The following is a 24,251-nucleotide window of genomic DNA, read 5'->3' as shown; positions in this document are numbered from 1 at the left end:
TGACGCCACGTTGGTGGGTGAATACACTGCCACGGTCGTTGTCACTGGGCTGCCATCAAATTCAGCAATGAGGATCCACTCTGAGTAACGGTGGACTCTCCGGAGGGCCTTGCGTGCCCGGGGGCTCAACAGCAGCCCTACACCTCCGGTTGCTGCCTGGGCTTCGTTTTGCCTCGCTGGGGAGGTGACAAAGGTGTAACTGTCAACCCTGCAGTATTTGATGTCGATTTCGGCATGCACCCTTCTGTGCTCCTGGACTCCCAGGATCTCCACTCCTCTGCTCTCCACACAGTGTGAGAGTTCCTCCAGCCTCCCATCTTCTCTGACTGTGCATGCGTTGAAGGTCCCCATTATAAATGGCCTCCTGCATTGGGTCACACAGCCCTCCATGCAAGCATGCAACACACAAACATATACACACACCGAACATATACTAAGTATAGTGGAACTTACTGTCCCCTGGGAAGACCGAATTGAAGAGACCAACGAGCGCAAAAAAGGGTGAAGTACGCAGAGCTGATGTCTGAGTGCAGGAGCAATGGCTGGAAAGCCCATGGTGAACCAGCCGAAGTTGGATGCCGGGGATTCGCCGGCCAGTCATTGCACCGAACACCCAGTTGCCCAGGTGAGGGTGTGTGATGATTAAAGACCTGAAACACCCTATGACCCCGGATACATCACTGAAGACGTGTCCAAGTAGCACCACATGGTGTATTCATTAACTAAGTATAATCACACCATAGTATATAATTGTAATTGTATCAGGGTATAGTATTTAAGTATAATCCGAGTAAGTATATAAGTAAAATTATATCACAGTATAGTATTTATGTATAATCCAAGCTAGCCCACCTATCCCCAGTGCTCACTACAATATTCAACATCACCTTGGCTGAATCAGTGGTCCCATCCTGTTTCAAGAGGTCCACTGTCGTTCCTGTCCCGAAGATCGCCTCTCCTGCCTGCCTGAATGACTACCGTCCGGTGGCCCTCACCTTGGTGGTCATGAAGTGTTTTGAGAGGCTGATTAAGGATTATATCTGCGCCTCCCTCCCCCACACCTTGGACCCGTTGCAGTTTGCGTACCAGCAGAACAGATCCACGGATGATGCGGTTTCCCAGGTACTGCACACCACGCTCACACACCTGGATGGCCGGAAGAGGCCTATGTGAGACTGCTGTTCGATCGATTATCGATTATAGTTTAGCTTTCAATACCATAGTCCCCACCAGACTGGCTGTCAAGCTGCAGGAGTTCGGACTGAACACTCGGCTGTGTGCCTGGATCCTGGACTTCCTCACAGCCAGGCCCCAGTTGGATAGGGTGGAGAAGCACTCACCCTGAACACAGGATCCCCCCAGGGCTGTGTCCTCAGCCCCGTACTGTACTCCCTGTTCACACATGACTGTGTGGCCAGGTCAGCTCCAACACCATCAGCAAGTTTGCTGACGACACCGTTGTGGTTGGCCTGATCACCGACGGCGATGAGAAGGCCTACCTTATGTATGTGACTGACCTGTCACTCTGGTGCCAGGACAAGAGCCTCCTCCTGAATGTCAGCAAAACTAAGCAGCTGATTGTGGACTTTAGGTGTGGAATACAACCGAGGTCACACAGGCCGTTGGTGAATAATGGGACTTCTGTCGACAGGGAGAGCAGCTTCATTTACATTTACATTTAGTCATTTACCAGACGCTTTTATCCAAAGCGACTTACAAAGGAGAATAACATTCAAGCTACATTGCGACAGAGACATTAGTGAAACAATAAATACTGCTAAGTAGAGCTAAGTAATTGTAAGTTCGGAGAGGAGGTACTCTCTGAAGAGCTGGGTCTTCAAGTGCTTCTTAAAGACAGAGAGGGAGGTCCCTGCTCTTGTCGTTTTTGGCAGCTCGTTCCACCAACGTGGAACTACAAATGAGAATAACCTGGATTGTCGTGGTTGTACGGCCGGCAGAGCCAGGCGACGCTCATTTGATGAGCGCAGCATCCGGGGGGTAACATGTGCTTGTACATGAGCATTTAAGTAGGTGGGAGCATTCCCAACAATCACTCTGTAGGCAAGCATAAGAGACTTGAACTTGATGCGGGCGGCTACAGGTAGCCAGTGGAGCTCGATGAGCAGCGTGCCCTCTTTGGCTGGTTGAACACCAGGCGTGCCGCCGCATTCTGTATCATCTGCAGTGGCTTCACCGCACAGGCCGGCAAGTCGAGCTTCAAGTACCTGGGAGTCCACATCACAGAGGATTTAACATCGACTTTACAAACAGACACTCTGGTGAGAAAGGTGAGGCAGTGTCTTTACCACCTCAGGCAGCTGAGGAAATTCCGGGTCTCGGTGAGGATCCTCAAGTCCTTCTACTCTGGAGCAGTGGAGAGCATCCTGACCGGCAACATCACTGCCTGGTTTGGGAACTGTACTGTTAGGACAGGCGGGCCCTGCAGAGGGTGGTGCCTTCAGCTGACTTATACACCAGGCGATGTAGTAGCAGAGCCCGTAGGATCATGAAGGATCCTCACCACCCCAACATTGGACTGTTCCAGCTGCTGCAGTCAAGCAAGAGCCTCCGCAGCCACAAAGCAAGAACAGAGACACTGAGACCGAGTTTCTTCCCACAAGCCATAAGAACTATCAACGCTGACCTCACCAGGGGTCCTCACTGAGACACACACATAGGCTCCACTACCTTACTGTACTGTATGTAGCATACTGTACTGCATACTGTATCACTGTTGTAGGATACTGCTTACTGTGCCGTATTTGCTGTTCTGTTCGGTGTTACTGTATTGCTGTGCCGTACTGTGTACTGTACTGTGTATCTCCCCACACACTATCTCACTTTATTCACATGCCACTTTAATGCACATATCTGTATATACATAATAGCTTATCCAATATACATAACTCTATTACCTTTATTTCTATTTTGTACCCCCACTCTGCATGACTTTTGAGTTCTTATTTTATTTTATTCTATACTATTCAACTTACTTACTGCATTATGTTTTAGGAATCAGTTAGTTAGTCAAGTAGAAATGAGGAAGCTACTGTGTTCAGTCTAGAACATATTGTGCGTAATCACCGGGTGTGTTGCATTGACATTTCACTGCATATATGAATGAAAGTATTTATATGTATGAAAGTATGTATATCTATGAAAGTATGTATATGTATGTGACGAATAAACCTCTTGAATCTTGAATATTGAATCTATAGTATATAAGTGTAATTATATATATAGTATTTAAGAATAGTAACAGTATAGTATATAAGTGTAATTATATCATAGTATAGTATTAAAGAACAATCACAGTATAGGATACAAGTGTAATTCTATCATAGTATAGTATTTAAGTATAATCACAGTATAGTATATAAGGGTAATTATATCATAGTGTAGTATTCCAGTTTTGTATAATTATCGTATAAAAGTATAATCACAGTATAGTATATCAGTGTAATTCTATCATAGTATAGTATTAAAGTATCATCACAGTATAGTATGTAAGTGTAATTCTATCATAGTATAGTATTTAAGTATAATCACAGTATAGTATGTAAGGGTAATTATATCATAGTGTAGTATTCCAGTTTTGTATAATTATCGTATAAAAGTATAAACACAGTATAGTATATAAGTGTAATTCTATCATAGTATAGAATTTAAGTATAGTCACAGTATAGTATATAAGTGCAATTATATTATATCATTTCAGTATAATCACAGTATAGTATGTAAGTGTAATTCTATCATAGTATAGAATTTGAGTATAGTCACAGTATAGTATATAAGTGCAATTATATTATATCATTTCAGTATAATCACAGTATAGTATGTAAGTGTAATTCTATCATAGTATAGAATTTGAGTATAGTCACAGTATAGTATATAAGTGTAATTCTATCATAGTAAAGTATTAAAGTATAATCACAGCATAGTATATAAGTGTAATTCTATCATAGTAAAGTATTAAAGTATAATCACAGCATAGTATATAAGTGTAATTCTATCATAGTATAGAATTTGAGTATAGTCACAGTATAGTATATAAGTGTAATTCTATCATAGTATAGTATTAATAGTATTAAAGTATAATCACAGTATAGTATATAAGTGTAATTCTATCATAGTATAGAATTTGAGTATAGTCACAGTATAGTATATAAGTGTAATTCTATCATAGTATAGTATTAATAGTATTAAAGTATAATCACAGTATAGTATATAAGTGTAATTCTATCATAGTATAGAATTTGAGTATAGTCACAGTATAGTATATAAGCGTATATAGGTGCTAGTTTAGACTAGCATCATAACATCATAGGCAGGCCAGGACGAGGTGGCCGAGTGGTTAAGGCGATGGACTGCTAATCCATTGTGCTCTGCACGCGTGGGTTCGAATCCCATCCTCGTCGTCAACCTTTTCCACTGGATTCAGGATGAGGTAGTATATACTATTGGAAGAACCATTGCCTTAGTTTTATTTAATGTAAAGAACATTGACTTTATGTTCAAGTTGTAAAAAATATGAAACTATTACTTTTTACAAGACATGCGTAAAAAGGAAGTACACCCATACTGTACTGAAGTAGTTGTACATTTTAAAGCAAATGTCTCTATTTTTTAGCCTAGTACATTTCAAATATCTGACTCCACCTGGACTATTTTATAGTATTATTATATTACTGAGGATCTGTTTCCCTTTGGAGATTAATAAAATATCTTCATCTTTATAAAGTATTACACTCTGTTATATCAGGACACAAGTACCTCTAAGGAATACTGAATACTATATCACTTATATAGACAAGTGTCAATGTTGTACTTTCACTCATACTGGAGTAACAGGTCAGGGTAATTGTACTACAGTACTTCCTAACTGGAAGAAGTACTTCTCTTTCTTGTTATTTTTCATAAATATCTTCATATTTTTTTTATTTTTTCATTTTTATATATATTTTATTTTTAAATATTTTTTATATGTAATATATTTCATTTTACTCATACCAGGGATCCAGGAAGGGCTGCAGGGGTGCCTCATGGCTTCAGGGAGCGTTGCAGAGGGCGCTCCAGAGAGGGCTGTAGGGGGCGCTCAAGGAAGGGCTGCAGGGAGGACTGCAGGAGGCTCTGGGGAGGGTTAGGGCTGCAGGGAGGGTTAGGGCCCAAGAGAGGGCTCAAGGGAGGGCTGCAGGGAGGGTTAGGGCCCAAGAGAGGGCTCAAGGGAGGGCTGCAGGGAGGGCTAGTGCTCAAGGGAGGGCTGCAGGGAGGGTTAGGGCTCAAGGAAGGGCTGCAGGGGGAGCTGAAGTGTTCCATCAGGTTTTAAAATCATACTTCATCACACTAATGGTGCAGAACAAATTCAAACAGAAACGTGGACCTGTTATTATTGTTGGAATATATTTTAAATGAAGGATATATGGAGAATAATGACTGTTTGTCATAATAAACACCTGGATATATGAGGCAACTAGTTACAGATTAACTTGTTGGACTAGCGTTAGTGCAAAGGCTGACGTGCTGAAGTAGAAAATATACAATATTCATGATGTATCAGATTAATATTAATTTTGCATTGTACTGTCATTCACTTGATCCCGTCCTAATGTTTTAGAAGGCTTCCTCCATCTTGGTTGTTCGAACTAGAGAAATAAATGAAGGACAATATGAAAGAAATACCACTGAAAGCATTATCATTACACAGCAATACAGAATTCCTAAACTCAATAAAAAATACAATATGGCTACTTTTAGTATAAAAAAATGAAAGACAACAGATCATACGACCATTTTGTTTCCTTTTCAACTCCAGCAGCTGCTCATCTGCAGTTTTAACCTTTAGTTATTCATATACCGTGTATATATCAGTACTGATAGACAGTAAAACAACTTGATGGGTTTTGATCCGATTGTTGAGTGGCAGACACTTTTATTTTGCGATAAATATTTTTTCAGAAATGACAAATCCGTTTAATCAATGGTTTGATCAGGTTAACAGGAAGTAAACAGACACCACCTTAACTCTTCAAAATAAAAGTGTGATTTCCCACTGTTCTAGGAACCTTTAAGATCCAACGTATGATTGCTGCCACCAGCAGTTATTCCAGGTTGCCATGGAGACAGGATGGGGATGATTGAAAGCTGAAGATAAAACATGGTGGTCGTCTAGGAGACGCTGCAGCCGGAGTCTTTCTGGGGCTTCAGGTCAGGTTCCTTCACAGGCTTCACTTCCTCTTCCTGTTTGGGTTTGGCCTGGAAACACAGCCAGGATTCAGTTCAGTGCTATGTACTACTGTGTGTCGTACTGTGTACTGTGTAGAACTGTGTATAGAACTGTGTACTGTGTAAGTACTGTGTACTTGGTAGTACTGTGTGTAGTACTGTGCACTGTGTGTAGTACTGTGTACTGTGTGTACTACTGTGTGTAGTACTGTGTACAGTGTGTACTACTGTGTGTAGTACTGTGTACTGTGTAGTACTGTGTATAGAACTGTGTACTGTGTGTACTACTGTGTGGAGGACTGTGTATTACTGTGTGTAGTACTGTGTACTGGATGTCCTACTGTGTGTAGTACTGTGTACTGTGTGTAGTACTGTGTGTAATACTGTGGACTGCGTATACTGTGTGTAGTACTGTGCACTGTGTGTAGTACTGTGTAGTATTGTGTGATGTACTGTGCAATGTGTGTAGTACTGTGTAGTACTATGTGTAGTACTGTGTATTGTGTAGTACCATGTGTGGTACTGTGCAATGTGTGAAGTACTGTGTACTACTATCTGTATTATTGTGTGTAGTACTGTGCACTGTATGTAGTACTGTGTATTGTGTAGTACTGTGTGTAGTATTGTGTACTGTGTAGTACCATGTGTGGTACTATGCAATGGCTGTAGTACTGTGTACTGGGTGGTACTTTCTGTAGTACTGTGCACTGCGTGTACTGCAGTACCTTGTCGCCCTTCGTGAGGTGGAAGGCGGCGTACACCTCAGGGCTGTACTGGTCGCTGGGGGGGGGCAGCAGGAAGTCAGCCGGCTCAGCCAGACCATAACTGGCCTTCAGCTCCAGCTGGGGGGGCTCGGCTGGAACCTTGTGGAAGTATCTGGAACCAGTTAGATCCAGTTGGATCCATTAGATCCAGTTGGATCCAGTTAGAATTGAGTTAGAATCCTTCAGTGCTTTGAGCTCTGAGAAAAGTGGCGTTGTGTAATGTGTGTGTTGTGTTGTGTAACCTACATGAAGCCGTTCTCCCTCTGGCACTTCTCCAGTGTAGTTCTGACCAGAACTCCCAGTCTGGTGAAGAACATCTGCTCTGAGGGTCTGGCTGTGGTACCTGGACCCCGAGTCTGACGGTACTCCTTACAAACTGCCTCAGAGCGGCTGTAACCTAACACACACACACACACACACACACACACACACACACACACACACACACACACACACACACACACACACACACACACACACACACACACACACACACACACACACACACACACTCTTTGGGAAACTCAGCATCAGTGGTGAAATAAGTTAAGCTAAGAGCCCAGCGTTTGGGATAAAATGCTAGGGAATGAACACCTTACATTTACATTTACATTTAGTCATTTAGCAGACGCTTTTATCCAAAGCGACTTACAACACCTGGAGTAAAAGGCATCTTCAGGGAGATGTGGCTCACCCCCCACCCCCCCCCCCCAACAGTTGCACCCACGATGTACCCTCTGACAGGGATATAAAGAACCATCCCATTACCCGCACGGTGCGACATTTCTTTACTTTAGCATTAGCTGCATGCCAGGAAGCCGAACAGCCCTGACCTGGCCTGTGTTGGAGCCAGCAGGGAGCACCAGAGAGCTGGAAGTCCCACGGCCAGACAGCGGCGCTTTGAGGTAAGCAACTACAGACACAGGACTGGGTTCAGCAGAACATTTAAACGTTTATATATTATTACACCGTGATTGGGCCTGGTTTCAGCGTCTTCAGCAGACAAGCCCCCAGGGTATTAGAGCAGAGAGTACTGGCTATTTTTTCTGGCTTTTGAAACCTCATTTTATACACTTGGCAATTTTCAAACATTCAGTCATTCAAATTTGGTTGGGTGGCTAATAACACATTGTTCTTTGGTGTGACAAACATACAGATCACAATATTATTTTCACTTTACGGGTGCTTCAATAAAAACTCTCGTCATTTCGGTAACCCAGTGCCAGAAAGACTCCGTCTCCCTCCCTAAGCCTGTACCTGTGGGTAGAGACTCCCACAAGTGGCGCCTGAACAGGACTCTGGAGGGGCAGAACGCAGAAAGATAGGCGCCCCGGAACCGATCCGCCGGCTGCGGAAGCGCCTCTCCAGAGTAGGCTGCTGGGGGGATGGGGTGGAACCGCTGCAGGCAGTAAATCTCCCAGTCCCTGGCGCAGGGTTTCCCTCTCCTCCGTCTCCTGGGAGGACCGGACCAGTCCTCAGCCTGCACCGCCTGCAAGGGCCTGGTGGCCACCAGGCCACACCATTGTCTCCTGGAGGCACACGCTCCACAGGGATGAGGCAGTGCAAGAGCACGCTCAGGAACTTTAGCGCCGGTTAAATGACAGGGAGGCTTGGCTCAGACAATTCGCACCAGGAGACAAGGGGTTACTCCCTACGTCCAGCTCTAAATTGCTCTCAAAATGGCAGGGGCATTTTGTGGTCACACAAAAGGAGAGGTCAATTATGAGGTCGAACAGTCTGACACGCAGGCGGCGAAGCAGACTTATCACCTCAACCGCTTAAAAGAATGAAGGGAGGGGGCGTCCCTGGCTCTGGTCATGCCAGTCATTGAGCGGGATGAGTTGGGGCCGGAGGTTCAAGAAGCGGCCGATCGTACCGCAGCCCTGTTAAGTGACCATCTCTCTCCGTCTCAGAGGGTGGATGTGGCCCCTTCAGTGTTGATTCCCTGATGTTTTCTCCTCCCTGCCAGGCCTCACGTCCCTCATACACCACCATGTAGAGATGACCCCAGGGGTGAAGGTGCGCTCTCGGGTGTATCGCCTGCAGAACATAAACGCAAGATTGTGCAGGCGGAATTAGATGCCATGCTGGACATTATGGTGATAGAGGAGTCCACGAGTGAATGGTCTAGCCTCATCGTGCTGGTGGGTAAGACTGATGGGCGGGTCCAGTTCTCCATAGAGTACCGAAAGGGGAACGTGGTGTCAAAGTTTGACGCCGTACCTAACCGGTCAAGAGGTTCGTCGACCGGTTAAGTACAGCTCATTTTTTCACAACACTGGGTTTAACCAAGGGCTACTGGCAGATTCCCTTGTCTCAGGAGTACAAGGAAAAGTTGGCGTTCTCCACTCGGTTCTGGTTGTACCACTTTCGCACACTTCCATTCGGGTTGTTCGGCGCCCCAGCCATTTTTGTACAGCAACACCTGGGAGGGGCATATGTAGCATGTGAGCGCAGTGCTTGAGTTCCTGAGGCGGGCAGGGCTCACTGCCAACCGAAAGAAGAGTGTCCTGGGACGGTAGGAGGTACGGTATCTGGGGTACCATTTGGGTGAAGGCCTTGTCCGACCCCAGCTTGATAAAACTGTTGCGGTCATGAACATGCCAAGACCCAAGACCACGAGGGAGGGTTAGGGTTAGGAGGTTCATACCCGACTTTTTGCCGTCGGCCAGACTGCTCCCTGGTCTAAGTCGGGCGTTGGAGGTATGTGGCCGACCATGGGGCATGGTTAAGCCGTGGCTGCAGACAGCAGCGTGGCTTCCTTCCCGCACAGCTGCCCAGAATCTGCCGAATCAGCACCTCTGCAGCACTGATTGGTCTGATCCGGGGCAGAACGTTTTCTTAATGTTTGTCTTGCATAGGGGGATTGGCACACAGGGCTCAACAGCTGACCAGGAACCAGAGTGAAGCATCATTCCTCCAATGCCCAGACTGATTATTATTATTGTTTATTATTCATCCTTTTGGCCTATGAGCCTTTCTGTTCCGCGTTTTAATAAAAACTCTTGCCATGTAGGCGACCCGGTGCCAGGAAGACTCTGTCTCCCTCCCTAAACCTGTACCTGTGGGCAGAGGCTTCCACAACTGCTTTGTCCCAAACACAGATTAAATGCAGTGTTGCTTTACAGTAATAGTCATGGTGTGTGTACTACAGTTGTACCCAGGTGTTGTATTTCTTACACTTCTCAGCTTCCTGTAGAGACCTGATGGCCTCTCCACACTTGTCACTGGCCAGCAGAGTGTTTCCATGGTAACAGAAGGCCTGCAGACATAAACAGTCAAGTCAGATAGAGTTAAGGGAAAGGTGGGGAGGTGGAGTGGAGGTGGGGTCAGGGTGTGATGAGGATAGGGGAGGGGTCAGGGTTTTTTTCTTCTTACATAAGCCATGTAGAAATGCTGCTTGAGCTGCAGGTACTTCCTCCATTTGCTGCTGCATTCTGGGTCCAAGGTGTTGAGGGAGTGGTCTGCGCACGCACACACACACACACACACACACACACACACACACACACGTACGTCATACAGCCGTCGATCAATCATCATTAATCATCACTGTAGAGATCAATAACCCTGACCTGCTCTCTGGTAGAAGTTGGCTGTCTCGTAGCTCAGAGCAGCAATCAGAGCAGCGCTGTGCTTCAGCTCTATGGCCCGGGCAATGGTCACTGGGGGTGGGGGTGAGGGAGAGGGTGAGAGATAGAGAGGGAAGAAGAGAGAGAGAGAGGGGGGCAGGGGGTGGGGGAGTGAGGGAGAACAGATTAAATTGGATTGAGTTGTTGAGGCTGAAAGCTGAAGTTGGAGGTGCACTAAAAAGGAAGTCGCCGTTTTGGACCAAAAAGACATGTTCAGAACAAGATGAGAACAAGCTGATGTGGTGATCTGGGTTCTTGCCGTGTTCTCGGTGCGAGCCCCAGAGGTGAACATTGTCTTTTATCTTCTCTGGTGCTGAGAGCTCCCTTGTCATGATTGGTCCAAATGCTGTTGCGTCATGGCAGAGGCCGGACTTCAACCTCCCTTTCCGGGTCATTTAACCCCCTCCTTTTCCCGGGCTTGTTTTATCTGGAGCCGCAATATTCGGAGCATGTTTTATATTTACATTTAAAACGTGCTCCGAATGTTATATTTTAAAATATAAACTACTCAAATTAAATCTGTAGCTGAATGTGATCAGTGTTTCTTTCTCGTGCACCACACCTCCCATTTGGTTCCCGTGTTCTGGTTCTACTGTGTTTTTATTTGACATCTATTGTTTTAGTTTGTTTCTACTTGTATGATAAGAACATTTTAAACCCAACTAAGGGGCGTTCCAACTTGCATCTGGACAGTGGATTGTTTTTTTTTTTGATTTTATTGTTTTCATCTTTATTGAAAGTAAAGCCGCGCCCACCTCCTCTCACTGTCGAGTTTGCGCTTTTTTCACCGAGTTCTTATGGAGTTCTTATCTAATTCCTATCCAGTTCTTACCAAGCTCTTACTGAGTTCTCATTGAGTTCCTATTGATTATCCTGCTGACAGTGTTCTGGGACATGTTCTCCGGTGGATCTAATGTCTTTTGTTCTAACGTCTTTTTAAGTGTACCTCCTGCTTGGTCCTGAAGCAAAGCTCCCTGTTTACTACAGTGGGAGCACAAACATGAAAATGAAAAACTATTTCTATATTCTAGTTCCTTCTTCCCTCCACGGATGGAAGGATGATGGATAGGTGGATGGATAGATGGAAGGATGGATGGATTGATAGAGGGAGGGATGACGGATGAATGATTGATGGAGAGAGGGGAAAGAGGGAAGTAATTAGGAGAAACAAAGAATGTGTCTTTGTAGCAACAAAAGGCTGGTACCCTCCTGAGCCTCGGCCTGGCTCTGGATCATGTAGGCGTCCAGGACCCGGGGCTCCAGGTCTCGGCCCTTCTCAGCTGGAGTGATGAGGCGGGGCAGGTGGACCTCCTGCACACAACACACAGTATTAATCCTTCACACCCCGATCACAGCTATTGATCGGCAGAGGAGAGAGTGACTTACCTTGATGTGCTTGAAGATCCCAGCAGCTACCTTCAAGCTGCGGTGCACATCCTTCGCTTCATCTTCTGTGATGCTGGAGAGAACAACTGGACTGATTAGTTTCACTGACAAGAGGTAGCTTCACTAACTAGAGGTAGCTTTACTAACTACAGGCAGCTTCACTAACTAGATGCAGTTTCACAAACTAGAGGTAGCTTCACTAACTAGAGGTAGCTTCACAAACAAGACTTTATTTTTATTGTATCTTATTCTATATATTTTTATCTTATTCTATAAGTATTCCACTTACTGTATTACGTTTTAGGAGTCAGTTAGTCGGTCTATTAGAAAGGAATTTTCTACTTTTTATTTTATTTTTTATTTTTTCCTAGGACATATTGTGTGCTATCACCGGGTGCGTTGCATTACATTTCACTGCATATATGTATGAAAGTATGTATATGTATGTGACAAATAAAAAATCTTGAATCTTGAATCTTGAATCTTGAAAGACGAAGCTTTATTAATTACAGGCAGCTTCACTAACTAGAGGTAGCTTCACAAACAAGACGAAGCTTCATTAACTACAGGCAGCTTCACTAACTAGAGGTAATTTGAATAACTAGAGGCAGTTTCACAAACTAGAGGCCACTTTACTAACTAGAGGTAGCTTGTGTGTAGTGGTGTAGTAGTAGTAGTAGTAGTAGTGTAGTAATAGTAGTATAGCGTACTTCTCCTACCCTGTCAGTCTGGAAGAGAACTTGTGTGTAGTACTAGTGAAGTAGTGTAGTAGTAGTAGTAGTGTAGTAGTAGCAGTGAAGTAGTGTAGTTGTAGTGAAGTAGTGTAGTAGTAGTAGTGAAGAATTGTAGTAGTGGTAGTGTAGTAGTTGTAGTAGGAGTAGTAGTGTAGTAGTAGTGGTAGTGGGGGTAGTGATTGTGATTGTGGTAGTAGTAGTATTAGTAGTTGTGTAAAAGTGTAGTAGTAGTGTAGTAGTAGTAGGGTAATTGTAGTGTAGTAGTAGTAGTATAGTATTAGTGTAGCAGTAGTGTAGTAGTACTGAAGTAGTAGTAGTAGTAGTAGTAGTAGTAGTAGTAGTAGTAGTAGTAGTAGCAGCAGTAGTAGTAGAGCATACTTCTCCTTCCCGGCCAGTCTGCAGGAGAACTTGCTGTGCCACACGGCAACGTTGAAGGCCATGGAGACCAACTCGAAGACGGCGTCCTGCTGGGAGCTGTGGAGCACACACAGGACACTCAGTTCACTCAGGAGGGGGTCAGTGTGGGGTCAATGAGTTCAGTGTGAGGTCAGTATGGGGTCAATGTGGGGTCAATGAGTTCAGTGTGAGGTCACTGTGGGGTCAATGTGGTCAGTGTGGGGTTAATGAGTTCAGTGTGAGGTCAGTGTGGGTCAGTGTGGGGTCAAGGTGGTCAGTGTGAGGTCAATGTGGTCAGTGTGGGTTCAGTTTAGGGTCAATGAGTTCAGTAAGAGGTTAGTGTCGGGTCAATGTGGTCAGTGTGGTGTCAGTTTGTTCAGTGTGAGGTCAGTGTAGGGTCAGTGTGGGTCAGTGTGGGGTCAATGGGGTTCAGTGTGGGGTCACTCGGGTCAGTGGGGGTCAGTGTGGGATCAATGGGGGCAGTGGGGGTCAATGTGGTGTCACCCGGGGTCAGTGTGGGTCAGTGTGGTCAGTGGGGGGCAGTTTGGGGTCAGTGTGGGGTCAGTGGGGGGGTCGTGCGGGGGGCAGTACCTGGGGCTGTTGCCCTGCAGGGTGTCGGTCCACTTGAAGTTTTGAATGAACCTCAGCTTGTTCTCCTGAGATGTTCCGTCCAGGGAGGAGATGAAGCCTGGAGAGAACAAAAAGAAAGATGAAAAGAAGAAGAAAGAGAAGACACAACCTGCAGGAGGGAGAGTAGAAGAAGAAAGAGAAGACGAAAGTAGACACACCCTGCAGGAGGCAGAAGTAGGCGTCGCTGGCGTTCTTCATGAGCTCGGGCGTGCACGTGACATCCGTGAACATCTCCAGGAGATGTGCACGAGCGGTCCTCAGCTCACTGTTAAAAACACACAATACACACTGTTAAAAACAACAATACACACTGTTAATAACACAGAATACACACTGATAATAACACAGAATACACACATAATGTTCACACTCTGATCCAATCCTATCAATATTTCTATTGATTAGATCTGATTCACCGTCATTGTCCCAGCTCCTCCCATTGCCGGTTCTAACTCCTCCCAGCTCCTCCCACCACTCTTTCCAGCTCCTCCCACCACTGTTCCTAGCTCCTTCCACCACTGTTTCCAGGTACTCCTATCACTGTTCCCACAAGTTTTTCCCGCTCTTCCCACCACTGCTCCCATGCCCCTGCACCACTCTAGCCAGCTCTTCCCTTCACTGTTCCCAGCTCCTCCCACCACTGTTCCTTGCTCCTCCCACCACTCATCCTAGCTCCTCCCACCACTGTTTCCAGGTTCTTCCACCACTGTTCCCAGCTCCTCTCACTACTGTTCCCAGCATCTCCCACCACTGTTCCCAGCTCCTCCCACCACTGTTCCCAGCTACTCCTATCACAGTTTTCAGCTCCTCCCACCACTGTTCCCATTTTTTCTCACCACTGCTCCCATGTCCCCGCACCACTCTTCCCAGCTCCTCCCATCACTGTTTTCAGCACCTCTGACCATTGTTCCCAGCTCCTCCCACCACTCAGATTTTCCCCACCACTCTTCCCAGCTTCTCCCACCACTGTCCCTAGCTACTCCCAGCACTTTTCCCAGATCCTACTTGCAGATCTTGTTGGCGGCCGGCGTGCTGGCCACTCCGTACAGGTTGAAGGAAACTGGTGCTGTGGCCTTCAGAGGGTTTCTGTGGAACCAGTGAGCCATCTGCTGGAAAGAAAGGTTTAATTACATTTTATATACAGGTACTGTATGTACAGGTACACTTAACAACCGACTGACAACCAGCTCTCTGACCAGTATGTATTGTACACTGTGTACAATACCAAGCATTTCATCACCCTTTATATATTATATACACTATATATACTTTATATACTATATACACTATATATACTATATACACTATATATACTACATACACAATATATACTATATACTATATATACACTATATATACTACATTCACAATATATACTACATACACTATACTATATACCGATATATCTGCTATATACACTTTATATATATATATATATGCACGGTGGCACGGTGGCGCAGTGCATTGCTGCCTCACAGCAAGAAGGTCCTGGGTTCGATTCCCGCCTGGGGCGCTGTTGGCACCGTGCTCCGGCGGGTTATCTTCCAAAAACAGGAGCCTTTCTGTGTGGAGTTTGCATGTTCTCCCCGTGTTCACATGGGGTTTCCTCCACCTCACGTCAGTAAGGACCCCCACCAAAAACATGCACCCATAATCGTCTGACCAGCGATGGACACTTATCACCTGGTCCCCGGGCGCGTCCACGTACGCTGCCCACTGCTCCTGGCTGTGCCCCCGGAGGAAGGACAAGCCAGGATGGGTCAAAAGCAGAGGAGCCATTTCACCGGCCACCATCAAGCATGTGCATGTGTGTGTGTGTGCAAGCATGTGTTGTGGAGTGTCGTGTGACAATTAAAGACTGTTTCTTTCTTTATATACACTATACCAGCCACGCCCCCTTATCGTGAAATAACACGGGTCCTCATTGCTGCGCTCGTCAAATGAGCGTCGCCTGGCTCTGCCGGCCATACAGCCACGGCAATCCAGGCTATTCTCATTTGTAGTTCCACGTTGGTGGAACGAGCTGCCAAAAATGACCAGAGCGGGGACCTCCCTCTCTGTCCTCCCTCTCTGACCCAGCTCTTCAGTGAGGACCTCCTGTCCTAACCTACAATTACTTAGCACCACCTTGCAGTATTTATTGTTACACGAATGTTGTTGTTACACTATTCTCTGTCGCAATGTAGCTTGAATGTTATTCTCCCTTGTAAGTCGCTTTGGATAAAAGCGTCTGCTAAATGACTAAATGTAAATGTAAATGTTATCAACCAATTTGCTTAACGACCTGGTGCTAGGAAATGAGCTCTGTCATTAAGTGAGGAGTACCTGTATTATAGTCATTATTATTATTATATCTGTTACTGAAGGGTTAAAACCAGAAGCAGTCAGTTCCAGTACAGACAGTACAGTTAGTTGGATAATCAGATATTCAACTGATACTGGTAACTAGGGCTGCGATATTCCTCTATCATCATATTCAAATTTGTATTCTTTATAATTTTTAATATTGGAATATATTACAATTTTTAATATTCAAATGTAGTGTGCTGGTGTTACACACTGTTCCACAGCTCTGATCAGAGCTTTATTTTCTCCAAACAAAGCAAGTAAAAACTCTAGATGTATTAAATTTTGTCCCGTTTCCTGCCGCTGCTCTGCTGTGGAGCAGATCACGGCTGAAAAAAGCCAGACGTTGGGAACCTCTGCAATAGAGGACATTCCGTCGGTGACGGTTGGGTTCATTTACCACTTTCATCACCACATCTTTGGAATAACTGGACATTCTGGTCAAAGGCGGTTTCCCTTATACACAGAGAGAAGCGCCGGAGGAGAGGGAGACACAACGCCCACTTCACACCCTGTTACCAGGAATATTTCTCTCTAATGTGCATTCACACAATGTCGGCCAAAGAATTTACAATCAGTAACTAATTTATATAAAATAAATACACAACCACATGGCAATTTTAGCATTCCAATGTTGATATTTTCATATATTCGAATTATATTTGAATTTTGTTCCTGCAGCCCTAGTAACTAACTGATTGCTTCCCAGAATGAGCTGCTTTAGGGACCGTGACTCCATTTGTAAAGTTCATAAGTTTCTTGCATCTAATCTACATGTTGCACAGCCTTTTGATGTCGATATAAAGTTGTTTTATAAACTTGAACATTTAAGAATTCCATAGCTTTTTGTCATATTTTGTCATGTGACTAACCCGTGGGCGAGCAGGACCCAGCAGGATCCTCACCCCTCCCTCTCACCTGCTGCTGTTCTCTCTTTTCTATCATTCCAGTTCCATCTCTCTCGGTACAACCTCCTCCACCCCTCTCTCCTCTACTCTCTCTCCCTCACTCTCTCCTCTACTCTACTCTCTCTCTCTCACTCTGTCCTCCACCCTCTCTCTGTCCTCCACCCTCTCTCTCGCTCTCTCCACCCTCTCTCCTCCACCCTCTCTCTCTCTCCTCCACCCCTCTCTCCTCTACTCTCTCTCCCTCACTCTCTCCTCTACTCTCTCTCTCTCACTCTGTCCTCCACCCTCTCTCTCTCCTCCACCCTCTCTCTCGCTCTCTCCACCCTCTGTCCTCCACCCTCTCAACTTGGCATTACAGGGTCATGTGACAGATGTACTAATTGATCAGTCGCTTTCGTCTGACCGATGGCGTCACGTGATGCAATGTGGGCGTGTTCTCAGACAAACCACAACAGCGCTTTTAAACATTTCAAAATAAAAGTCTTGAAACTTTTCTTTTGAAATCCGAACGCTGTGCTGTATGCAGACAGACCCAGCGGGATTCATGGAGATGCTGTTTTGTGCTAACATGCTAAGCTAGCTGCATTACGTAAGGAGGAGGAGGGGAAACGGAAACACCATGGATTCAGTACACATGACACATGAATAACGTTAAAATGCTTAAATAAAGGATATATATTAATATAACAACATGCCTGCACTCATTCAAATCAAACAACATGAAGAGATCAAAATAAACTCACAGCTCTGACGGGGCGACTGACAACAGGACACTTCCGGAAATAAATACACTCTACACCCGAACCAATGAGAGAGCAGGATTTGGTCATCTGACTCCCCTATGACGTAGACGACCAAAGACAGCGCAGTATTTAGTCAGTTGACTCCGCTGGCCAATGACAGGGCGGTATATCGTCAGGTGACTCCGGTCCAATCAGTTATTATAATTACATAAAATGTTAATGATTATAAATATTTGTATTATTATTATTATAATTATTATCATTATTATTATTATTATTATTATTATTATTATTACATAATATCATATATTAATGATAAGCATTATAATTATTTAAAATAATGATAATAATAATAAGTAGTATTAGTATGATTATTACTGTATTAAGGAACTGATGAGACGGACTGAAAATGAACCCTTTTTATTGTCCCATTTTTTTTCACTTTTTTAAAAGCTGTGAAAAGACATTTCAAGTGATAAAGAAAACCATGTTTGCTTTTATTCTGCACACAAACACGAGAAACAAGAAAGCATTGAATTACCCACAATCCACTGCACGGTCCTCAGTGCATCCACTTGAACCAGACAAAATTAAAACTACAAACAGTGACCCCACTTCAGCCGGCTCCAACAACCCTTCACCATGCCAGCTACACCCTGACCAGCTGGTTGCACTGCTCACAGCAGCTGTGTGTGAAAGGTGTTTTGGGGAAGGTTGCTCTGATTCTAAAAGGTGTCACCAGAAGGTTAAATCACCTGTTAAATGGTGGAACTGCTGGAGTTAGTAGATGATTGACCGAGTTTAAAGATTGGAGCACAAGATAAACAACTCCATCTAAACAACCTTTAATCCCTACAAATAAACATATTCAGTCATTTCTGTCCTTTCCACACTGAGCTTTACATTCAGTAAACAGTTACTACTTTCTCGGTAACTTGAAAGTAGTAACTGGTTACTAATAGCAGTACCTAGTCCAAACTGCTGCTTCAGTAAGGTGGAGATTGTCTTTCTTTTCATCACAAATAAATCTGTACATTACATGTGCACAAGTTCTACTATCACACGCACACACATGCACGCACGCATGCACGCACGCACACACACACACACACACACACACGCACAAAAACAAGGGCTTTGGCAGCAAGTCACTGAAGCTTTGGTTTAAAAGGCCTTAAACCCTTTGAAACCACGTGAAGACCTTACACTTGGAAGCTGGGACGATTTGGTCCCCATGTCGGACTCGGACCTCAGAGGCGTCTGGCGTAGTTCTTACACAGGACATGGTCCCGGACATCCCCCCAGCCCCCGTTCTTCATGTGGGCCTTGTGTTCCACGGGTTCCGAGCCGCTGAGGACCAGGGAGGATGGGAATAGGCCTTCCCTGGCCTTCTGAAGGGACTCCTCCACCCTACGGGCGGCCCACTCGGGCCTGCAGGCCTCCTTCTGGTGGAGCCCGCAGTCCCCGGTGTGCAGGACCCTGGAGCCCTGGGCCACCAGCACCTTGAGGGGCTTGGAGATGCAGGACCCAGACAGATGCTGCAGAGTCCAGTCCCAGTTGTAGTCATCGTAGGTGCAAAAGTCCTTGTTGCAGCCCATCAGCTTGTAGTACACCTCCCTGGAGATGGCCATGCCCATGTTGTGCTTGGTGGACATCCAGCTGGCGGTCAGCACCTTGTCGGCCATCTTGGTGAAATCATTTAGTGCGTCGTGGTTCCCCAATGCCAGCACGTCGCAGTCGGGGCAGCCGCTTTTCCTGAACTCCACCATGGCTTTGTAGAGATGGTAAAAGTCGGGTAGAACGTAGTTGTCCTCCTCCAGGAAGACAGCAAAGCCACTGTAGCCCTGCATGGCCAGCAGGCGCTCCCACACAAAGTGCAGCTTCCACCACCAGTGGTGCTTGGTCTGGGTGATGGACGCCTCCCGGTAGTGGCCGTAGGAGTCCGGGTGCTCTGCGTTCAGACAGCCTGTCCTCAGAGCCTCCTCCTTCGGGAGGTCCCGGGCACAGTCCCCGGGGTCCTTTCCTGGGAAGGCCCCGGGATACAGCTGGGTGCTGAAGGGGAAGTAGATCTGCAGGACCTTGCAGAAGGTGATGCTTTGCACAATGGCACTGATCTCCTCTGAGAAGTGGTCGTGGCTGAAGACCAGTAGGAAGCTGTGGACCTCTGCAGCGTTCTGCAGGGACCTGATGAGCATCTTGAGGTAGTCCGGTCTGTTGTGGACCTGCACCACCAGCACCAGCTGCGGATCTCCTGGAAAGCTATCCGCGTTCAGGACCTGCTGCCGGTAGTTGGCGCTGTACACGGACCTGCTCAGTTCAGGGACCGGAGCGTACTGGAAGCTCCCAGTGTCACCGGGACCGTCCGACGCGCTGTCCAGCCCGGTGTCGGTGTCGGAGGAGACGAAGAAGAGCAGCAGAGTGACCAGGAGGAAGGACAGGACCAGGGCCAAGACCAGAAGCTTCCTCCTCAGGAGCCGGAGCCGCATCGTCACCGTGTCACGGAACAGAACGGGACGTGGGAAGCGGGAAGCTCCGGTTCATCCGAACACCGTCCACAGCTCCTGCTCCTTACCAGAATCAAGAGAACCTTCCTCCTGCTCCTCACCAGAACCGGGAGAACCTTCCTCCTGCTCCTCACCAGAACCGGGAGAACCTTCTTTCACCCGGGTCCGTTCACAACTTCTCTCCAACTTCTTCACTGTTCGCGATCTGGAAACTTGTCAGAGTGGAATCCACCGCGGTTCCACTGGTTGCTCCGGTTCCTCCGCTTCACCTGATCGATCACTCCACCTGATTGATTAATCGCATGAATCAGATCAATAGTTTCTCTGTGTTTCAGAGTCTGAAGCAGGAAGAGAAGTGAAAACATCTGACGCTGACGTGTCCGAGCGGGAGCTCCACCCCCACCGCCACACCTTTACTACACTGTAACTACACTGTTGCTCTGTTAATACACTGTTACTACACAGTTACTACAATGTAACTACACTAACTACACATTTACTACAATGTAACCACACTGTAACTACACTGTTACTACACAGTTACTACATTGTAACTACACTGTAACTACACAGTTACTAGAATTTAACTACACTGTTGCTCTGTTAATACATTTTTACTACACAGTAACTACAATGTAACTACACTGTAACTACAGTTACTACCATGTAATTACACTGTTGCTCTGTCAATACACTGTTACTACACAGTTCCTACAATGTAACTACAGTTAATACATGTAACTACACTGTTACTACACAGTTACTACAATGTAACCACACTGTTACCACAATGTAACTACACTGTTGCTCTGTCAATACACTGTTAATACAGTTACTACAATGTAACACCCTGTAACTACACAGTTACTACAATGTAACTACACTGTAACGGCATTGTTACTACACTGTTGCGCTGTTAATACACTGTTACTATGATGTAACTACACTGCAACTACGCAGTTACTGGGTTCGATTCCCGCCTGGGGCGCTGTTGGCACCGTGCTCCGGTGGGTTATCTCCCAAATAGGAGCCTTTCTGTGTTGAGTTTGCATGTTGTCCCCGTGCTCACATGGGGTTCCTCCACCTCACGTCATAAGGACCCCCACCAAAAACATGCACACATCATCCCCGGGCGCGTCCACGTATGCTGCACACTGCTCCTGGCTGTGGCCCCGGAGGAAGGACAAGCCAGGATGGGTTAAACGCAGAGGAACCATTTCACCGGCCACCATCCAAAGCATGTGCATGTGTGTGTGTCTGCAAGCATGTGTTCTAGTGTGGTGTGTTGTGTGACAAATAAAGATTGTTTCTTCTTTTTCACTGCAACTACAGTTACTGCAATGTAACTACACTGTTATCACACTATAAATACACTGTTACTACAATGTACCAACACTGTTACTACATTGTAACTACAGTTATTACACCGCTACTTCAATGTTACTTTTAAACAGGCCTCAAGGGGCGGGCTACGCCTTTGCGCAGGGCGTGGGTGGGCATGGAGGTCCCGCCGGCTCGGGGTGGACGGTTCAGGCGGGGTGTCGGTCCGTCGGCGAGGGGCCTGGATCCGGGCCTGCGGTCCATGCCTGGTGTCCGTGGCCCGGGTTCTGTACCGGCGGCTGCATCTTGTGCCTGCCTGGTCAATTGTATGTGTGCGCCCCTTGGGGTGCGGGGTCTCCTCCTGCTCCCTGTGACTAGGTAATGCTCCTCGGGGCTGGACGTCCTCCACGGCCCTCTGGCTTCTCTGGCTGCCCGGGGGTCTTCTATGGCTGCAGGGCAGGGTACTCAGGGCTTTCCTGCAGCTGTAGGGTGTCTACAAGGCTGCTGAGCTCAGGGGGGTTCAGGGCCCTTTCCGCTGCTTGGAGGCGCCACAACATATTACCTTATACCTTCTACACCAGTAACAATGGGGATAAGTCCTGTACACTCACCAGTGGACACCTTACACACACACACACACACACACACCTTACTGTATCATTGTGCTGGGTTATAGCATACTGTACTGCATACGGTATCACTGTGCTGGGTTATAGTATACTATACTGCATACTGAATAATTTTACTGGGTTATAGCATACTGTATTGCATACTGTATCACTGTACTGGGTTATAGAATACTATGCTGCATACTATATCATTGTACTGGGTTATAGCATACGGTACTGCATACTGTATCACTGTACTGGGTTATAGAATACTATGCTGCATACTATATCATTGTACTGGGTTATAGCATACGGTACTGCATACTGTATCACTGTACTGGGTTATCGTATACTGTAATGCAAACTATCACTGTATTGGGTTATAGTATACTGTAATGCATACTCTATCACTGTACTGGGTTATAGTAGAATGTATTGCATACTGCATCATTGTACTGGGTTATAACATACTGTACTGCATACTGTAGTATACTGTACTGTATATCTCAACACACACTACCTCAATTTATACACATTCCACTTTACTACACATACCTGTATATATACAACAGTCTCTTCCTTTTATTTCTATGTTGTATTCCTACATAGTATATTAACCTTTTTTATCTTATTGTATTCCATTTACTAACTGAATTGCGTTTTTGGAATCAGGTAGTTCATTTAGTTAGTTAATTAGTTAGTTATTGACCAGTCAGTACTTGTTGTCATAATCTCCGGGTGCGTTGCAATGTCATTTCACTTATGTATTATCGTATGTATATGTATGTGACAAATAAACATCTTGAATCTTGAATTTTGAATACTGAATCCGGTGGAGACGAGGCGACCGGTCCCTGGGGGCCATGGCTCCGGGAGTGGATGACGCGGCGATGGGTGAGGGGAATCGGGTGGATGGTGACGGAGGGATGACAGACCGAAACGCGCTGTCAGGGTCTGGAAGACGATTGACGGACGCTCCAGACACATCTTCTTCAGGATGTGTCCATCTCTTTTGACAGCTCGCGCCATACGACCATTTGAACACGCCCTACTTCCGCATAGGGGCCCTCCTTGTGACGTAGAGGACAGCGTCCATAAAGGGGCAGAGCTCCACAGTGTGTGTGTGTGTGTGTGTGTTATATATATATATATATATATATATATATATATAGAGCGCACATACTGTGGAGCTCTGCCCCTTGTTTTTTCTATTATTACAGATACATACTGTATATATTATTTCAATTCCTTTTATTTACCCAATGTTTTCATCCTTTATTTTATATTTATCTATTTTATTTTTATATATATGAATATTTATTTTTATTACCGTTAACATTTTACTATTATTCATGTAGAAACGTATCCAGATGAGGACAATGCACTTCCTCTTCCTCTTCCTCAACACCTCAGGTTTTATCTCCTCTTAAAACCATTCTAACGTTGTATTTATCCCCAGTATTCACCTGGAACCTTTAACCGTTACATTGTGGAACATACAGGGTCTTAACTCTTCTCTGTTGGGATGGAAGAGTGAGTACCCTGAATTCAAACAAAACACCAATGACACAGACATCATACTCCTCCAAGAGACCTGGTGTCACTCACTGTCCCCAAATGACAAAGTAATTATTGTGTCATCAGTCAAACTCCAACTGTTAGAAAGGGGAGAGATTCGGGGGAATAATCATTTGGTACAAATCAGAAATAATAAATTACATTATAAAAATCACACATTTCCAAAACAGCATCACCAACTGCCCAAGAGACATATTCCTCCCCCATGAGCACATCTATAGCTTCCAGGTCCACGGAAGCTCCTGATCTGTGGGGACCTGAACGCACACACCGGCTCTCTGCCTGACATCAACACAGAGCTAGGTAACGTACATATATTTGGACAACACTTCCCCTCCGATACAACCCACATCTCCTGACGGGTCAACGGGAATGGACAAGACCTCCTGCAGCTTTGTCAAAGCCTGGGTCTGTACATGGTCAACGGTAGGTTACGAGGAGACTCTCTAGGAAGACACACATTGTGCTCATCTTTTGGCA

At 45.7% G+C, this 24,251-nt stretch overlaps 2 protein-coding genes across 4 annotated transcripts; both read right to left on the bottom strand.

Moving 5' to 3' along the window:
* Nucleotides 1–5,379: 5,379 nt before the first annotated feature.
* Nucleotides 5,380–17,807, bottom strand: brox (BRO1 domain and CAAX motif containing). Of its 3 annotated transcripts, none has more exons than XR_013844050.1 (13): nt 17,762–17,807; nt 14,770–14,870; nt 13,923–14,029; nt 13,726–13,822; nt 13,117–13,212; nt 12,005–12,077; nt 11,824–11,929; nt 10,562–10,651; nt 10,365–10,450; nt 10,167–10,248; nt 7,233–7,376; nt 6,948–7,098; nt 5,380–6,252 (listed from the first exon to the last, which is right to left on the bottom strand). XR_013844050.1 is itself a non-coding variant. In XM_079996533.1 (13 exons), the coding sequence occupies exons 2-13, from the start codon at nt 14,868–14,870 to the stop codon at nt 6,166–6,168; spliced, it is 1,227 nt and encodes a 408-aa protein (XP_079852659.1). In that variant the 5' UTR covers nt 17,762–17,807; the 3' UTR covers nt 5,380–6,165. The 3 variants fall into 3 exon arrangements, 2 of the variants coding, with proteins under 2 accessions (XP_079852659.1, XP_079852660.1); XM_079996533.1 differs by having other exon boundaries at nt 7,233–7,383; XM_079996534.1 differs by having other exon boundaries at nt 7,233–7,383; nt 14,770–14,873; nt 17,762–17,784.
* A 374-nt stretch (nt 17,808–18,181) lies between these two features.
* On the bottom strand, nt 18,182–20,594 carry LOC307227286 (alpha-1,6-mannosyl-glycoprotein 2-beta-N-acetylglucosaminyltransferase). Its single transcript, XM_079996565.1, has one exon. It carries the CDS (start codon nt 20,245–20,247, stop codon nt 19,012–19,014), a length of 1,236 nt encoding a protein of 411 aa, XP_079852691.1. The 5' UTR covers nt 20,248–20,594; the 3' UTR covers nt 18,182–19,011.
* Between the last annotated feature and the right edge of the window lie 3,657 nt (nt 20,595–24,251).

The sequence above is a fragment of the Zeus faber genome (assembly GCF_960531495.2).
Source record: "Zeus faber genome assembly, chromosome: 2".
In the NCBI taxonomy this organism is placed as follows: domain Eukaryota; kingdom Metazoa; phylum Chordata; class Actinopteri; order Zeiformes; family Zeidae; genus Zeus; species Zeus faber.
Note: the sequence above shows the minus strand (reverse complement) of the source record. Positions and strands in the feature narration are given on the sequence as shown.

What these genes read in the sequence shown, in the direction of transcription:
- brox (XM_079996533.1), bottom strand. Translation starts at nt 14,870, where the DNA reads ATGGCTCACTGGTTCCACAGAAACCCTCTGAAGGCCACAGCACCAGTT. An exon ending in CAGAGGGAGAACGGCTTCAT is followed by an intron (nt 7,099 to 7,232) that starts GTAGGTTACACA and finishes AACTGGTTCCAG; the next exon opens with ATACTTCCACAAGGTTCCAG. An exon ending in ACCTCACGAAGGGCGACAAG is followed by an intron (nt 6,253 to 6,947) that starts GTACTGCAGTAC and finishes CTGTGTTTCCAG; the next exon opens with GCCAAACCCAAACAGGAAGA.
- LOC307227286 (XM_079996565.1), bottom strand. Translation starts at nt 20,247, where the DNA reads ATGCGGCTCCGGCTCCTGAGGAGGAAGCTTCTGGTCTTGGCCCTGGTC.